The following is a 15,792-nucleotide window of genomic DNA, read 5'->3' on the forward strand; positions in this document are numbered from 1 at the left end:
TGTTTGGGGGTAAAAAAAAAAAAAAAAAGAGGCGGTGGTGACGATTATCTGTTGATCTCGGTTTCCCGCTGATAACTCCTTCAGCTGCATTCACATGGCCAGTCGCTGTCACAATAGTTTAAGCGCCACCCTCCTTCAGTCAAGTCATATTTCTCAACTGACCTACGCGGCCGCCTTAAAGGAGCAGGACGGATATTCAAGCATCAAATGAGCGCTGCGGGGAGGTGAAACTAGTCAGTGGTAATAACGGTTGTATATTTGGCTGTGCAGAAAATACACACAAAAAAGGATCCAATTACCAAGTGATTTTAGTGATGGTAAATAAACACAGAGGATATTGCTTGTGAACAGTTTATTAGATAGATTAAAGTAGATAACCAATAACTAACAGCAATAACTAATAATAACTAATTTCTCGTTCAATAGTCCAGTGCACAGATGAGTGCAACACCCCGTTTGACCCAGTGTCTCTGGGTGTGATGTGTTGGCAACTCCAATGACACCACATAGTTCGTAGAGTGGCCGGTGGTGGACAGAGTCCCTGCAAAAGCACACAGAGCACTTCAGTGACTTAAAGACAAAAGTGTTTTAAACCATTTCTGTTTTTTCATTGCTACACTGAGGGAAGGATTTGTGAGCAGCCTAAGGTGCCAAGACGTTGGCATTGCGAGTGGAAAAAACTGAGCTGCACTTTCAGCACTTTCAGATGCTTCATGAAATTAGACCCTCACTGGAGTCTATTTTGGGTGAGTAATAAAACCAGCAAACAGAGATACGCACAAACCTATGACGGCACACCTACTGACTACAGATCATAACCTGAGCCAGAGTTTCACAAACATGGACTTTTCTTTTGTTTTTTCCTCACAAATTTACAAAAAACTCTAATTAATCTATATTATTTCTTATAATCTCTATACTAATCTATATCACTCCTCTATATACTGACCAGCTCGTGTGAGTGTCTTGTAGATAGGGCATACATAGATCCCTGAGGCTGGAGGCTTTCGGTTGGGTTTGGGGATCAGCCAGATGACGGCCATTTGGGTGTAGAGCTCCTTGGGTCTGGACTCTGCGAGCTGACCTGCCTTGTTATCCCAGCGAGCCCCCTCCAGGAATAGACCATGAATGTAGCAGCCTGTGTCTGGTGTTTCTGTTATCTCTGACACTGACTTCACTAATACCTGAAGGATAAATCATCACAAAAAAGTAGGTCAAGACCAGTGAAAACCTGGGTTAGGGTTGGGGTGAGGGGGTAAAGTCATTATGAATATAGCACTTTATATACATACAGATATGAAGCAATGTTCTATATCTGTAAGACTGTTCTTTAAAACATTGCTGCTAGTGAGACAGCCTACGGTCTGACCTCAAAGTCAAATCCAATCGTGTCAATTGAGGTGCCGAAGCGACGGGCATAATTCTGGAGGGTTCCGGTGAGAAAAGCCTGCGGGAAAAAGAAGCCGCTAATCCAGAACGCAGGTGGAATGCCGTTAGAGATCCATCTCTGTAGGAAATTGATCCTCTGAAGCAGGTCTGACACCCAGGAGGCCAGAGGCTTCAGAGACGGGTAGGCCTGAAGAACGAGAACAGCGGAGTCAAACTGTTGTATTGGTTGTATACTCTGTGCATTCTCAGAAAGCACATTATTACATTTTAGGAGGAGAACAGAAATATCACCAAAACTTTATTTGATTTTCTGCCCAGTGAAATGGCATTTCAAATATTCAAGTCACAAGTGTGCACAATCTAGTGATACAAAAATTTGAAGAAAAAAAAAAGGATAACAATAGAGAGAGAAAAAGAGAATACATTCACATGTGCAGCCCCTGCTACAAAGTGAGTCACATGTAAAGTAACAGCTGTGTGTGCCTTGCCTTGGCTTTCCACATATCAGGCACCGCATTGTTGAATAAGCTGCGGGCCATAAGCTCGAGCGCTGATGACATCACCACTGAACCTTTCAAAGCCTTCACAATATCTCTGAGACTCAGAGAGATGACCTCCAGCAGCTTGTTATATCTGAAAGATAAAAAAAAAAAACAACATAATTACAAGTTACTAAAGCACTAATAACCACATGCCCACAGTTTGAGTAAAACGCAATTTTCAGGGCATGACTTACCAGAAATCTACTAATATGTGTGAGGTAATGAGACACTCCCAGATCAGGTTGATTAATGTGCAAAAATTTCTTTTTGTGCATAGTTCCACAAAAACAGATAAGCATTCACCTTGCAGAGGAATGATGAAATGACCCCGTATGTTTCATTCCTCCTCAAATTTCTTCATGATAACAAAAAACCTTCACTTAATGGACAAAATATTTCTACTCTCTATATATACAAAAAAAAAAAAAAAAAAAAAAAGTTTGCTGATCAATACGAATGACTCGGGAGATGCTAAGTCGGATTCTGGGACCTTCAGCCTCCAGACTCACTCTGGACAAATTTCTGACTAATAGTACAGCCTAATGTTACCTGATGACCTCCTGGATGAGCACAGTGTTCATGGACTCCTCGTAGAGCACCGGGTATTTTCCCACCACTTCTTCAATGTCAAAAGGAGGAGGGATCTTTTCAACGATGCCTGCCACTATCTCCTCCACTATCTGTAGCGAAGAAAGAAAAACAGATCATAGACAACACATCACATGCCCCACACCTCTCAAACTCTATTTAATTACAAAGCAATCAATAACAATTAGTGCTAAATTGAATTATTAAGCAATCAATAACATGATGCTAGTAGTAATAATAAAGACACCTAAAGACAAATGAATCTGTATCGGTACCTCCTCAAGAGTTTTGCCCCCAGCAGATGTAGCTCGGGGCTGGAGACGAACCACAGCTTCTAACAAGCCAAAGGCCTCATTCTGAGCAAAGCTGATGTTAGCGTTGTCATGGAGACCAAAGATCTCAGGTGTGTCATTGATGGGCAAACCACGAATGTATGCCAAATAACCCTAGGGTCACAATTGCCATGACAGCGAGTCAGTCAAGCAGTCAGTGTTTGACATGATCAGAGTTAACATTTTACAGCATTTTTAACAAAATGTCTTGATTGGACTGCATTTCTAGTCTAAGCTTAAATCACAAGCTTTCAGGCTTTTCTGCAATCTGTGTTACTGCAGGCAAATACTCACAGCCTCTCTTGTTATATTTCCTTGTTTGAGAATGGCAGCAAGAAGAGAGAAAACAGTTTCTATTGTTGTGAACTCGTTAAAGAACAAACTCACACAAAGGGAAACACACTGTGGCATTGCAGCATAGTAACTCATGTGATAGTTTAACTTCTCTGAGCTGTGGAAACTTTTGTTCTCTATGACTGATTTGTATTTGATGGCTGTGTGACTCATGGTGTTTTACATGACTGATGTTTCCCCCCAGGCTTGGCTAACTCAGCCTTACTTCCAAAAAAATGCATATAGCATGACTCTTTTCTGTTTTTAAAAAAAAACATATGCCCCTATTTAAGTTTGATAAGGCACACACTTGCCTTTTATACTTTGCTTGTCTCACAATCAATAGCCTGTTATAAACTCAAAATTATGTATAGTAAACAAAGAGTTCTGAGTTTATCTAACCTTGATATCCAGTTTTGTGTCTATTTGCCGGTAGACTCCAGATGCAGAGTAGACGTGATCACTACTGAGGACAGCAGGACAATAGAAGTCCTCCACCACACTGAGCAGACATCGTCTGTCCCAGTCATCTGTCACACGGCCACCATAATTAATCTCTCCTGCAGTGTATTTTAGAACCTGGACAGGTGGAGGACAGCAATGGGAGACAGACAAATGAACATGCTCAGCACAGGCAGATGCACACACATAATTTCTACCAAAAACCAGAACACAGGCGTCTTTCCTAGATGGCCTGTGTTTCTGCTTATAGCTTATACATCAACTATCTGTAAGAAACATTCTTATAACTGTAAGAAACAGTATGTATAAGTAGGAGCAATTTGAAACATCATCTTCAAATAGGTAATGAAACAGAGACAGAAGTGTTGCCTCCACCTTGTATGGGATGTCCTGGTACTCATCCAGGAACATTTTGAGCTGGCTGATACAAATGTTCAGGTCGCCATCAGTGAACTCATAGGGAATGTTGAAGCCCAAAGGGCCAAACTTTCGTCTCTCCAAAGCAATTCCATGGAACAGGCAGAGAGACAGCAGCAAAGACTTAAAGTCTGCTGTCTAGACAAGAAAGAAGAGTAGAGGAACCATTCATAGCAAACCTACACACTGGTTTGAGAAGACTTTACTATATGTTGTCAAACCAAAGCAGCAGGAGCTAAATATGGGAAACCAATCAGAGACACTAGAAGTACTTGAGACAGACCTTGGTGGAAGAGGAGAGAAAATCATTAGTGAGCCTCATGTAGGTTTTCTGTAGGTTGGCCTTGATGCCTCTTGGAGGTTCAATGGTCATCTTGGAACCATTCTGCAGAACAGACACCGGGAACTTATTGCTGGGAAGACTTGTGAGCCACAGGCGGAAGTTCTCGTGCACCTGTACAGGAAAAGAGACAGATTTTTCCCTTGGAATATAAAGGATGAAAAAGCTCTGTGTCCTTGGCTAGTCTAACATATACACACTGAGGATCTGTTTTGCTTCTGGTTTCTTTTTGTGTCCTCTTGTTGTCACCTTTAGTGGGTTGATGTTTTCAATAAGTCTCTCCAGGGTAGGCATCCAGCTGGGTGCCAGATGACAGTTCTGGAAAAAAACCCAGTGACCTCTTTCCATGGCATCGTGCATCATACTCTCAGCCCAGGGGCCCTGAATCACACAAATGACAGCATTTCTGATAGGTTTAATCATTATTGGAGAAGCTGGTCTCATAAATAATATTTTGACTGTGGGCCTCAGTGCATCTCCCTACAGCTGAAAGGTTTTGGACACTCAGTTGAATGTAGACAGAAATTGAGAAGGGGGGATACAAAAAGCCTGACACGAGCCAAGATCACGTAATTGCAAGTAATGTGATGCTAATGTCTATTGAACGGCTAAAGTGTGCTGCTAGAAGAATGTTGCCAGCACGGTTTAAGGTTTTTGGACACTGAGTCTGCATTTATCATTCAAGCTTCTTAAGCTCATTTATGGCCCCTAGAGTACATTGTCCTGGAATGGTCATAAATAGTGAAAACAATTAGCACAGAGGTGCTCTCATTCTCATTCTCACCAAGACAAATGACACTGGCCTGGTTCAGTGAAAATGTGATTTACAGCAGATTCCTGTGAGTCAGAGTGTGTGTGTGAGAGAGAGTGAGAATTCCCAGGCCCCCCTTCTAAAACTGACCTGGCCTTGGCCAAGAGAGATGGCGCTCATTTTCTTGGAGAATTGCATGACATCAGCAAATTTGTAGAGGTCAGCAGCAGGGTCGGTGCCAGGGGACAGAACAAAGATCAGGGGAGTGGAGGAAGATGACTCTGCGAAGACGACAGACAGGTCTGATGTCTGCAGAAAGATGGAAAGAGAAATAAGCCATAATTGATGTTATCACATACTGTGTCATAGTGTCATGTTACTGCACACAACTGAGATTTACTATGCATTTTAAGAAGGGAGAAGTACTTTACCTGAGGCTCTATGAAGCGCTGTCCTAACTCAGCAGCAACAAAGTCCTGCAGGCCTTGAATGAGGCAGTCAGCCCTCAGACAGCGCAGGACCAACAGCTTCTGGAAAGAGTCCAGGATGACATCCCACGCTCCTGGGAGGGGCTCCCTTTAGGCAAATATACAGACACAAGCACAGCTTGTTAGACACTCACAGCTTCTGCAACATACAAATGAAGGTGCAAAGTGTGAATGTGTTAGCACGGTGTTTGGCTTTACATGCCTGTGAGGCTGGCTACTGTCAAAAATTTTCTTGAAGCCCTCCAGATGTTCAGGGAAGCTTTGCGCCAGGTTAGAAAAATTTTTCAGAGTGCTGAGGCCTAAAATGTCCTGCCAGGCACGTTCTGACAGCCAGCTTACTGCTGGGTTGGCCAGCTGTTGGACAGGCATTCCTCCAGACAACAGGTAGCGCCACTCGACCTGTCAAAAGGAGGCGATGCAGCTTCATCACGTGTATTTAGGCTGCTTAAAGAAGATGACAGATCCCCTTCTTGCCGTTACTCACCATGTCAATCTTTTTGTCGTTCATCATGATGCGAGCGCACAGGAGAAAGGCAAACATCAGTTTGTGTTTCTCAAACAAGCTGCGACATATATTACCATAGAGGCTGAAGGTGAAATATTCATTGATGTTCCAGATTCTCTCCTCCACTGTGTCTGTGTGAAACATGTCAAGAAAAAAGGTGCTACCATAACATTGTTCACATCTGGTTCTTGTGATTTTGTTATCTTCACACATGTAGTTCGGTGTATAATCTTGCTGACTACCTGCACTTCTAGAGTTGGCAATACCAGACAAAAAGATTCCCAGGAACCACTCCAGAGAGTACTGGTACATTGGGTCAACATTGGACAGATCTGACACGCAGAAGAAGAGGATCTGTGCACGCACAGCCACAGGGACATACTCCAGACGGGCAGCATCAATGTCCTGCTCTGTCTTTTCTGCTGCCTTCACTTTAGCCTGCCAGAAACCCCGACATCGAAAACAGAGCAAATGTGGCTTAAAAGTTTAATGATGCATCACCAACATTTAATGAACAAGGGTGTAAAGAAAATTATTTAAACACTTCCCCGATATACGATATTGGACACAAAACTTTTCCACTGCCTGACCTTGATCTCTCCAGCTTTGATCTTCGAAGCCTCCAACACTCGGATGAGCTCCTCATTGTCCACAGGGTTGCCTTCTGTGGAGCTGAGTCGGAACAGTATCTCATCCTCAATTTCTTTCAGTTCCTGCTTCATCTTGGCATTGCTGGTGATTAGCTGGTTCTTTGCAACCTCCAAGTCTTGCTGCTCTTTAGCCACCACCATCCCCAACAACTGGTCTTGTAGACCACTGAATATAAATAGAATGCACAGTCCCACAAATTCAGACCGTATGAGTAAGTATCACTAACAGAAACAGGTTTGCAGGAGTCAGGACAATGTCCAAGCAATTACATTTTAACATCCTGCCAATCTTTTCAGTTATGGACTAAATAAATTATAATCACAGCAGATACTAAAATTAAAATGTGTGTTACCTGGGTGACAGGGTGAAGTTTATGAGTGTGACTTTGGCAGAAAACTCTGGAGAGTAGTGTGGGTTGGGCAGCTTGGTTGTGAGGTACATCTTGAAAGACTCGTGGTAGTCGATGAGTGAATCGCCCAGTTTCAGTAAAGTATGGCCTTGCTGCTTAAAAGTCTTAATAGGTGTGAGATAAACATAGTGGTGTGTTAGAAAGGTGAATAACACTGAAATAAAAAGAACCATTTGTTTGCAGCAGGTGTGTGAGTAATCACCTGTTGTAACAGGACAGGTTCTAGAGCAGGATCTAGTTCTTCCCCCACATTCTCTAAGAGGCAGGGTTTACCGAAGCGGATTGCATTCTCAAGCCTGCGCAGGAAGTCCCGGTCACTGAGTTTCACAACCTCCAACCCACTGTCCTTTTCCTGGGTGACCACAGGAAACATTTATGAGTAAGCAGTAAATCAAAAATCTATTTAAGCATGTATGTGTTAATAATATGTCCAGAGTTTGTTACACATCACTGCAGGTATCTGTGATGTTGTTGTTAACATATTAATTATGTGCACTAGAAACTTTATGATACCGACGCTTGATCATATAATTACATATCACATTAAAAAAAATAAATTAAAGGAACACTTTTTAATCAGAGTATAGCATCAAGATAGTTAAACTTATGGGATATTGATGTGGTCAGTCAAGTAGCGGTTGGGGGTCAGTTTCAGTTTCAGCTGCTTTGGTGTTAATGACACTAACAACAGGTACACTGGAGGGTCAATGAGGCAAAAACAGCAATAATTTTACAGGTAGAGGCCACTGACATCTTCCCCTTCTCATCTTTTCAGCCTTCTGTAGGTTAATTATTTTCATTTCCATCAAACAATGTGGCATCCCGTAATTCCTAACACAATCCCAAGTAAATATCTGTATAGTTAAATGTATGTTAAAGTGTTCCTTTATCTTTTTTGGGCAGTGTATATCCAAATACTGCTCTTTTTCTTCTCTCAAGTTTTGACATAATCAGCACAGTTTGACCTCACCATGTTTTTAATCCATGTGTTTGCTTGTCCCTGAGGATCAATGAAGAGGGCCCAGCGCAGAGAGTACTGAGAAATCACACCATTTTCCACAGAAAGGTTGTCCTTGGGCAAACCTGCTATCTACAGGCACATAGAAATAAAAAAATAACATTAACACAATAAAAAGTCAAATTAAAAAAACAAAATAAGCCACTCCTATAAATAAATTGCCTCCAACCTGCCAGGTGCGGATGTTCACTGGATTTCCCAGAGTGCTGACCAGGTTGGGTACATCAGTGTGTGGAACACCCAGCTCTTTGAAACCTTTCAGCAATTCTTTAGCCATGGCTGCTCGGTACTCTCCCTGCCCCCCCCCCCCCCCCCCAAAAAAAACCCCAAACAAACAAAAAACAAAAACAAAAAGAATCAACACACAAATTATGCTTCATTGATAACTGCATATACAGTATATTGTATTGTGGGAGAGGACCGGATGGAGACATGCTAAAATGAGGAATATAGACAGATACAGTGCAACATTTTATTATGATAAACTTACAGTGAAGGGTCCCAAGTATGCAATATATCCTGCAGACAGAAGCATGTCACCGGCTACGTTACTGATCATGTAATCCAAATGTTGTACTGTCTCCTTCCAACGCACTTTTTCATCTGCCAATCCACCAATAAGCTGGAAAATATAAAAACAGACTAACATTTAAGGACACATAGTAACTGGTATCGTAAACCTTTCTGCTTTCTGTTGTTTTATTTTTTCATATTTATGTATATGTTCCAAACAGTTTTAGTATATAGACTGAAACAATTGCATTACTATATAAGTTAATGTGTTGTTTCTAACTGCTTGATTTGGCCATGTGGGTTGTAACTGTTATTTTTACTCCCGGTTGTCTGACCTTGTCTGCTCGGATGAGGCGAGCCTCACATAGTTGATACTTATTGTCCAGCTCATCCTTCTTAGCTAGGCAGTCCTGGTACTTGGCCTGCAAAGTGGCAATCCCAGCTTCAACTCCTGCCAGTTTCTCTTTGGCTTTATCCAGATTTCGCTGGGTTTCTGCTAAGTCCTCTTGGGCTGCCTGGAGAGCTATCTGCACGCAAATTTACACATTTACTGTTTTGATGACTCTGTTATCTGAAAGACATATTACTATATCTATTGTATGTCACACATAGATAATTAACACAGTTTTACCCTTTTAGGTTCCACAGCCTTCGCCACAAAGTTATATGCATGCATGGCTCGCACCCACTGGCAAATGGAAGTGCAAGCTTTGGAAATCTTGGCAATGGAAGCTGGCTGAAATTCCTCATTATCTATATATGGCTGGATTAAGCTGATCACATTCTCTGGGATGTTATCCTGCAGTATAGGAGGCAGAAAAAGCTGCTTTTAATACACTGCAAACATCAAACACTGAAACCTGAAGCATAAACTCAAATCTGAGAAAGTCAACAATAACGTTCTCGTCAATACATACTACACCTTATCATATTTGAAGAGACTTTCCAGAAACTTTCCAGGGTCCTGGAGCAGACCCTTCCCAGGCTCCCAGTAGTCATCAACCTTGGTGCCAGGTTTCTCCCCGGGTACCTTTTTGGGTTTGATGCCTTTCATAATGCACACTGCTTCAATAACCAGCTTTACACCTTGAGGAGGTCGCTGCATGGCTCGCACCTATATAAACCCCCCCAAACAAAAAACAACTAAAAAGATACTGATACTGTACATCTGCACATATCTGATATGTGAGAAATATCTTAGCCAGTCATTATCAAAATCCCTGACCTCAGTGACATCATTCTTGTTGAGTGACTTGAGGCTGGCCAGGGCGGCATCCAAGGCTGGCAGAGCTTCGTCTAAGTCTCTCTGAGCATCTGCTGCAATGGCTCCTGCAACACGGGCCTTCTCTGAAGCTTTTGCCTCCTCTTCTTGCACTGACCTACGGGTCTCCTCTGCAACCACTGTGTCTTTCTAGTAATGTAGAGTAAGAATTACACTCAACATACACATACAAAGCATACACACCTCATACAATGCTGAACAAAAGAAACTGGTCCCAGATTTGGTTGCTCTGACTGTATTGTGGTCAAGAAAACTACATTAAAGTTTTCTTACTTTAATGGTCTCCATGGTAACTTTAGTGTCCTTAGCAGCCTCCTCCAAAAGAGGTCTCATGGTCTCCAGCTCCTCTTGCATTTTACTCACACCTTCAGCAGTGCTAAGAAGCTACAGGACCATCATATAACAAACATTCAACTAAGACTTCTCATTAAATGCATGAATTTAAACCGTGAACCATGAATTTTCTTGTTATTATACAATGCCTTGCCTTCTCCAGACCAGTATTCATGCGTTGTCGAGCACCAGACAGCTCTTGTTTTTTGCGTCTAATGAGATCTGAGAAGATTTTGAACAGTTCCAGGTAGCTTTTAGGTGTGACATAATTGTGTCGAGAGAGTTCAGCCATGTACTGTTCACTCTTCCTGGCCACCATCTGGTGAATCCTCACACACATTGTTGTCTACAAAAAAAAAATCAGTTAGGAAAAAAAATATATAGTCACTAGTGTAGCTATTTGTGTCACCTTACAAAATCAAAGGATAAAACTGTGTTGTAGAGACCTGGAAGCTGCTTTTTGTGTATATTAATGCATCAGAAACATTTACATTTGCTCTAAATCCAAACAGCAGAAGCAGAAATGCAGATTCTTGGCACAGCAAAACACAAACCCGTAACAGTTTAAGAGTCATTTTTCAGATTACTGTACATTTTCCCTAAAATTTCCAAACGATTCATTTTTATCTCTTAGGTCTGAACAATTTTGTGCATAGTTGCAAATAATGAAGGATTTTAGAACAGAGCAGGATGGGTTTTTAAAAAAAAACTTATTTGGCCCTTAATGTGAAAAAAGAAAGCATAAAGACAGATGCTGACTATATAGGGAATAAAAATGATCAATTAACCCATGAAAAAGGAAAGCATACAATGCTAACTCTCAAACTTAACACCGGTGGCAAATTGGCTTCATGTTTAAATGTGTGAAAGCTATCACCATGGTTGCTACAATGTCTTATTTTTATTACATATACTTTGAACATAGTGCTTTCTGGCTTTGTCTACATGCATAGACACAAAATCCAGGATTCTCACCAGTCCCCTCATGGCAGTTGGGTTTGCTTCCACTTGAGGTATCTCACTAAGAAATGATGTGGCCACAGCCAGGAGAGCCTCCTCTGGCCAAGTGCTGAACCAGTCTATGGTACAACACGTCACCAGTGAAGGAAACTGTCTCATTCGTGCACGAAACACCTCACCGATGGGACTGTAGTGGGAAAAAAGAAGAATGCGAATATAAGCAGCAGGAAAGGGAGATTACACATTAAAACTCAGCGTTACTAACCTCATGCAGAGAACAGTGTGAATATTGCTGCGAACTCTCCTGATGTAGGCAGCCATAAGATTGGCTTTAGTTGGCTGGTGGCCCAGGTCTAGCACCACTGGCTTCATTCCCATCAGGATACGCTCCTGCTCATCTGATGTATACAGGTTGGGCACATCACCGCTATTCAAAATGCTGTTGATATCCTCCAGGAACAACTCACTCTTAATCTGGTGATTGGACATTTAACAGTTAACTTTTAACAGTGAGTTTAAAAATTGACTCAGGTTTTGCGTAGGAAGTAAAAGTACATATCCACACATGTAGTTTCTTCAGCTTATTATACAGTCAAGAATATCAGATGGTAAGAATGTGCGGCAGTATACCTGTGTGTCTACAAAGAGGAAGGTGATCTGCTGGTTCTGGAGGCCTGCCTTGAACATGATGTTTTTAATATCTTCTCTCCACTCAGTGTGGCCATAGTTCTTAGAGAGCTCAATCTGGAAACACTCATATTCTGATCTGAGTATGAACAAATGCTTTGTGAAAGCTGAGCCACAACATGATTGGAGCACATTCTCCATGTTTCTATAACAATTAAACTTTAACGTAAAATAAAAGCAACCAAAGGCTGATAGTTGTATGTTACTGAATCTACATCTCAAATACATCTCAGCTATAAGAATGATAGGAATCTTACATATAAGAGGCCAGCTTAGTGAGTGACTGGCGTCCACTGCCACCCACTCCAAGGAGCAGGGCATTGCCTAGGGGCTGCCGCAAGATCCGCCTGATACGACACACGTGCTCAATGGCGTCCATAAAGAGCACCAGCTTCATCTTGGTCATGCTGATGTGATTGTAGTCTTCCATGTACTCCTCCATTACTTTTACCAACTAGACAATTTCATATAAAGAAAAACAAGATTAAAATCAGTTCTGCTGAAAGGACAAAAACACATTCATGAGACCAACAGAAAAAGATCCATGATTATAAATCAGCTGTTTGAAAAAGTGAAAAGAAAAATAAATCATCCACCGAAACAATTTTTAAGGCTGGAGTAACACCGCTCACCTTCTCTTTGTCATCTATGAGTTTATAGCCTTTGTGGTCAGCTCTGGGATCCATGAAATCTCCGTACAAAACAGGATGGCAGGGGACAACCTCTTCAAAGCAGCAGTCAAATTCCTCAATGCAGTCTTTCAGGACCCCTTTGAACCACTCTCTATCCTCATCACACACCAGGCGGTCCTGGAAAATCCGGCAGCTTTCGTGGTACCACAGGTGGAGCAGCTGTACTTTATCCTAAAATAAACAAGCAAAAAAAACCCAAACAAAAAAACTAACTTTGGACTTGGGATTTTAAAATAATCTCAGCAGTTGCCACTGAATTATTAATGCTCCGCTCATATCTGTAAGTCCTGTCGTCTGAGTTTTGCAGGTCGATCTTAAAGTGCTATAATGTAATGACGTTACTTATTTCATTGGTTACAGTAAAGAGTAAAGTCATGTGACATTAGGAAACGAAAGGATAGACCTACAACGTATTCAACATTATAAATATGACTATTTAATCATAACTACCAACATAACTAATCATGTCAGACTCACCTCTATCATTCTAGCTTCAGCCATGAGGATGCCCTGAAAGACTTTGGATAGATCTCTGAGATTGAAAGTGTAATGGGATTTGGCTGGAGTTGGGAGCAGCTGGGAGGTAATGGTAGAGTAGACTCGGATAGTGGCATCTACAAGAGACTCATTCAGTGGCTGGATTGTTGGTACGGGTGCTGATAGGAAAAAAGAGAGCGAGAGAGAGAGACACACAGAGAAATAAAGAAATGCATTAGATTGGAAGACTTTCACAAAGCACTGGTCCAAGTTTGTTTTTTCCAAAATCCTCCATTTAACAATTGAGCTGTTTTACCTGACCATAATTCAAAAACACTTTGGTTCTTTTTGCATTAAAGAAACACACGTATAAAACTGACTGAGTATTAGGAACATTTCCATTTTCTCTATCCCTAAACTCACTGCCTGGTTCCTTTTTATTCATATTTCCATGTGAAAGAGAACAAATAATGAGCCAGAAAGGTTTTTAGGCTAATATCTATCCTGCATTCACTAACATAACGTTAACATGTGGTCTTAAATTCAAACCCAGTGGTAGGACTCGGTATCGGTAGTTCTGCTTACCCATCCAACTTCCTAGAATGGTAGAAAAAATGTTTTTCTTGCTGGCATCATCCAGTTCAGTAAAGGACAAGAAGTTGAAGTGGCGTGTGAAGCGCTGAGTTATCGGGTTTCGCCCTCCACCTGGGGGTCCCATGGCACAGGCAAAATTGATATCCACTAGTTGCCTGAAAGTCCCTGTGTACCAACAAAAAGAGAACGCTTCATTTCTGATCCAAAATATTGAAATAAAACACAAATTTTAGTGTTGGAACATGAACGATCAATGTTGTAAGAATGCCCTCAGATGGTACAACTAGGCAATTAATACAAAATGAAGCTAAAAGGTTCAAATGTTTACACAGAAATATTCCTGGGAACAGTAAAAGTGAGAACATGAAATAGGCTGAAAGCTCTCACCTATCTGAGTCCTGTCGTACCAGCCTCCGTGGTCCATCCACTGCCTCAGCAGTTCAATGGGAGGCTGAGCACCATAGGTCTCCAACATGGGCATGTTTAGGTCATCGATGAAAAATACAAAGTACTTCCCTATTGGAGGTCCAAACACACCTTTCCACCTGACACACAAGCACATGCACCAATCAAAGGGCGAGGTTCAGCGATATTGTTGCCTTGCTGAAAATATCTAGTTGGTTTAATTTGGAACACATCTCAGTACCTTTTGTCTACTTTGCTGTCAATGAAATCTTGAGTCTGATTGGCTGAAGTGCGGGCAGAGAACATGAGGAAGTTTGTGATATACTCAGCAGGCATGCTATTTAGCAACTTATTTGACATGGTCAGGGTCTTTCCTGTGCCAGTTGGCCCAATACAGAGCACCTGGAAACACACACACATTAAACAGATTAAACTGTTTTAATCTTTTCAACATTTTCAACTTTCCATTGAAAACCTTAAAAATTACTTTAATCACAGGAAGCTGCACTCACAGGTTTCTTGTTGGTTAAAAGCATATCCAACAGGAAAGACATTCTCACTGTGTCTGCAGTTGGAACAATAATGTCTGAAAAATTTGTTTCTGGCGTTATTACTACACTCTCTGCATACTTCATCCAGCTGACCCACTGGACCTATAGTACAGAAAAAAGGCTGACTCAGCAAAAAATGAAGCGATACTTTCATCTAACATCTATGCAAAAATTTCTGTTCGTTTACTTTTCCTCCCTCATCTTCATCGTCACCATCCTGATTCCTTATTCCATCTTCAAGTCTGTAGTCATACACCGAGCCTTCTTTTGGAAAACACAAGTTGATCTGAAGGAGAAATACATTTACAATGTTGAAATAAACTGCTGTCAAAAATTATCCAGTGGACATATATTATACTTAATATATATTCAATGTGTCTGGGATGCCAAAGCAAAGATGATAAGCTGACCCTCTCTTCTGCCATTTTGCTTCTGAGCCACGCACTGAAGCGCTGGCAACTAGCTGCATCTCCTGTGGCTCCTACACTCCACACCAGACAGAAAAAGAACCAGGGCTCAATCAGCTCCTTTAGATGGTCCAATTTCGCTTGAGGTGGTGGCCTCTCACCCTAAACAATAATGAAAGACTTGTGAGGGAAGGATGAGTATTATAAGAGACATTCTGACACAGCCAATATTGACACAAACCTCTTTAATATTGAAGGGAGTGAAGAAGCAGTCCATCATTTTAAGCAGACTACAGGTAAGGTTGCTGTCCAGAGATGCGATGACCTCCTTTACTGAAGTGCGGACAAATGTAATGGAGTCCTGAATAAAATACAGAGAATTAAACTGTTTTTATAAACACTGTAACAGCCAGAAGCTTTAATATTATACTGTCTCAGTTATGTTGACTACTCTTTTACCTGCAGAAACCTGTCAAACAGAGAGCTGAGCATCTCTTTGTATGGTTTCAGGGCTTTAGGAATCTGCCTCAGCCAGCACTCTGTGAAAGGGGTGAGTCCCAGAATACTTGGCTCCAAGTAAACCATACCACAGCGAGACACTGTAGCCGGAGATGCAACTGCCAGGTCCTGCACCTCAAACATCATGGTCATTACCTACTCGAGAAA

The 15,792-nt window shown here is 41.6% G+C and overlaps 1 protein-coding gene across 1 annotated transcript in view; it reads right to left on the reverse strand.

Annotated features, from left to right (window-relative positions):
* Positions 1–337: 337 nt before the first annotated feature.
* The window catches only part of dnah1 (dynein, axonemal, heavy chain 1), a 29,076-nt gene continuing 13,621 nt past the window's right edge, over positions 338–15,792 (reverse strand). Inside the window, exons 38-78 of the mRNA XM_040002958.1 lie at positions 15,586–15,780; positions 15,368–15,487; positions 15,130–15,288; positions 14,907–15,005; positions 14,681–14,821; positions 14,410–14,570; positions 14,151–14,308; positions 13,755–13,928; positions 13,170–13,348; positions 12,633–12,863; positions 12,258–12,454; positions 11,944–12,079; positions 11,579–11,787; positions 11,329–11,500; positions 10,508–10,699; positions 10,294–10,404; positions 9,964–10,149; positions 9,661–9,852; positions 9,370–9,537; positions 9,074–9,265; positions 8,716–8,847; positions 8,395–8,520; positions 8,178–8,297; positions 7,410–7,559; positions 7,151–7,311; positions 6,738–6,963; positions 6,390–6,585; positions 6,127–6,278; positions 5,845–6,041; positions 5,586–5,730; positions 5,305–5,463; positions 4,653–4,784; positions 4,347–4,517; positions 4,022–4,201; positions 3,587–3,763; positions 2,795–2,965; positions 2,481–2,611; positions 1,878–2,022; positions 1,370–1,576; positions 950–1,184; positions 338–541 (exon numbers count right to left, since the gene is read on the reverse strand). Of these exons, the coding sequence (XP_039858892.1) occupies positions 420–541; positions 950–1,184; positions 1,370–1,576; positions 1,878–2,022; positions 2,481–2,611; positions 2,795–2,965; positions 3,587–3,763; positions 4,022–4,201; positions 4,347–4,517; positions 4,653–4,784; positions 5,305–5,463; positions 5,586–5,730; positions 5,845–6,041; positions 6,127–6,278; positions 6,390–6,585; positions 6,738–6,963; positions 7,151–7,311; positions 7,410–7,559; positions 8,178–8,297; positions 8,395–8,520; positions 8,716–8,847; positions 9,074–9,265; positions 9,370–9,537; positions 9,661–9,852; positions 9,964–10,149; positions 10,294–10,404; positions 10,508–10,699; positions 11,329–11,500; positions 11,579–11,787; positions 11,944–12,079; positions 12,258–12,454; positions 12,633–12,863; positions 13,170–13,348; positions 13,755–13,928; positions 14,151–14,308; positions 14,410–14,570; positions 14,681–14,821; positions 14,907–15,005; positions 15,130–15,288; positions 15,368–15,487; positions 15,586–15,780 (6,807 nt within the window). The 3' untranslated portion in view covers positions 338–419. The remainder of the gene's footprint in view (positions 542–949; positions 1,185–1,369; positions 1,577–1,877; positions 2,023–2,480; positions 2,612–2,794; positions 2,966–3,586; positions 3,764–4,021; positions 4,202–4,346; positions 4,518–4,652; positions 4,785–5,304; positions 5,464–5,585; positions 5,731–5,844; positions 6,042–6,126; positions 6,279–6,389; positions 6,586–6,737; positions 6,964–7,150; positions 7,312–7,409; positions 7,560–8,177; positions 8,298–8,394; positions 8,521–8,715; positions 8,848–9,073; positions 9,266–9,369; positions 9,538–9,660; positions 9,853–9,963; positions 10,150–10,293; positions 10,405–10,507; positions 10,700–11,328; positions 11,501–11,578; positions 11,788–11,943; positions 12,080–12,257; positions 12,455–12,632; positions 12,864–13,169; positions 13,349–13,754; positions 13,929–14,150; positions 14,309–14,409; positions 14,571–14,680; positions 14,822–14,906; positions 15,006–15,129; positions 15,289–15,367; positions 15,488–15,585; positions 15,781–15,792) is intronic.

The sequence above is a fragment of the Simochromis diagramma genome, unplaced genomic scaffold (assembly GCF_900408965.1).
Source record: "Simochromis diagramma unplaced genomic scaffold, fSimDia1.1 OVJJ01000646.1, whole genome shotgun sequence".
Taxonomy (NCBI): domain Eukaryota; kingdom Metazoa; phylum Chordata; class Actinopteri; order Cichliformes; family Cichlidae; genus Simochromis; species Simochromis diagramma.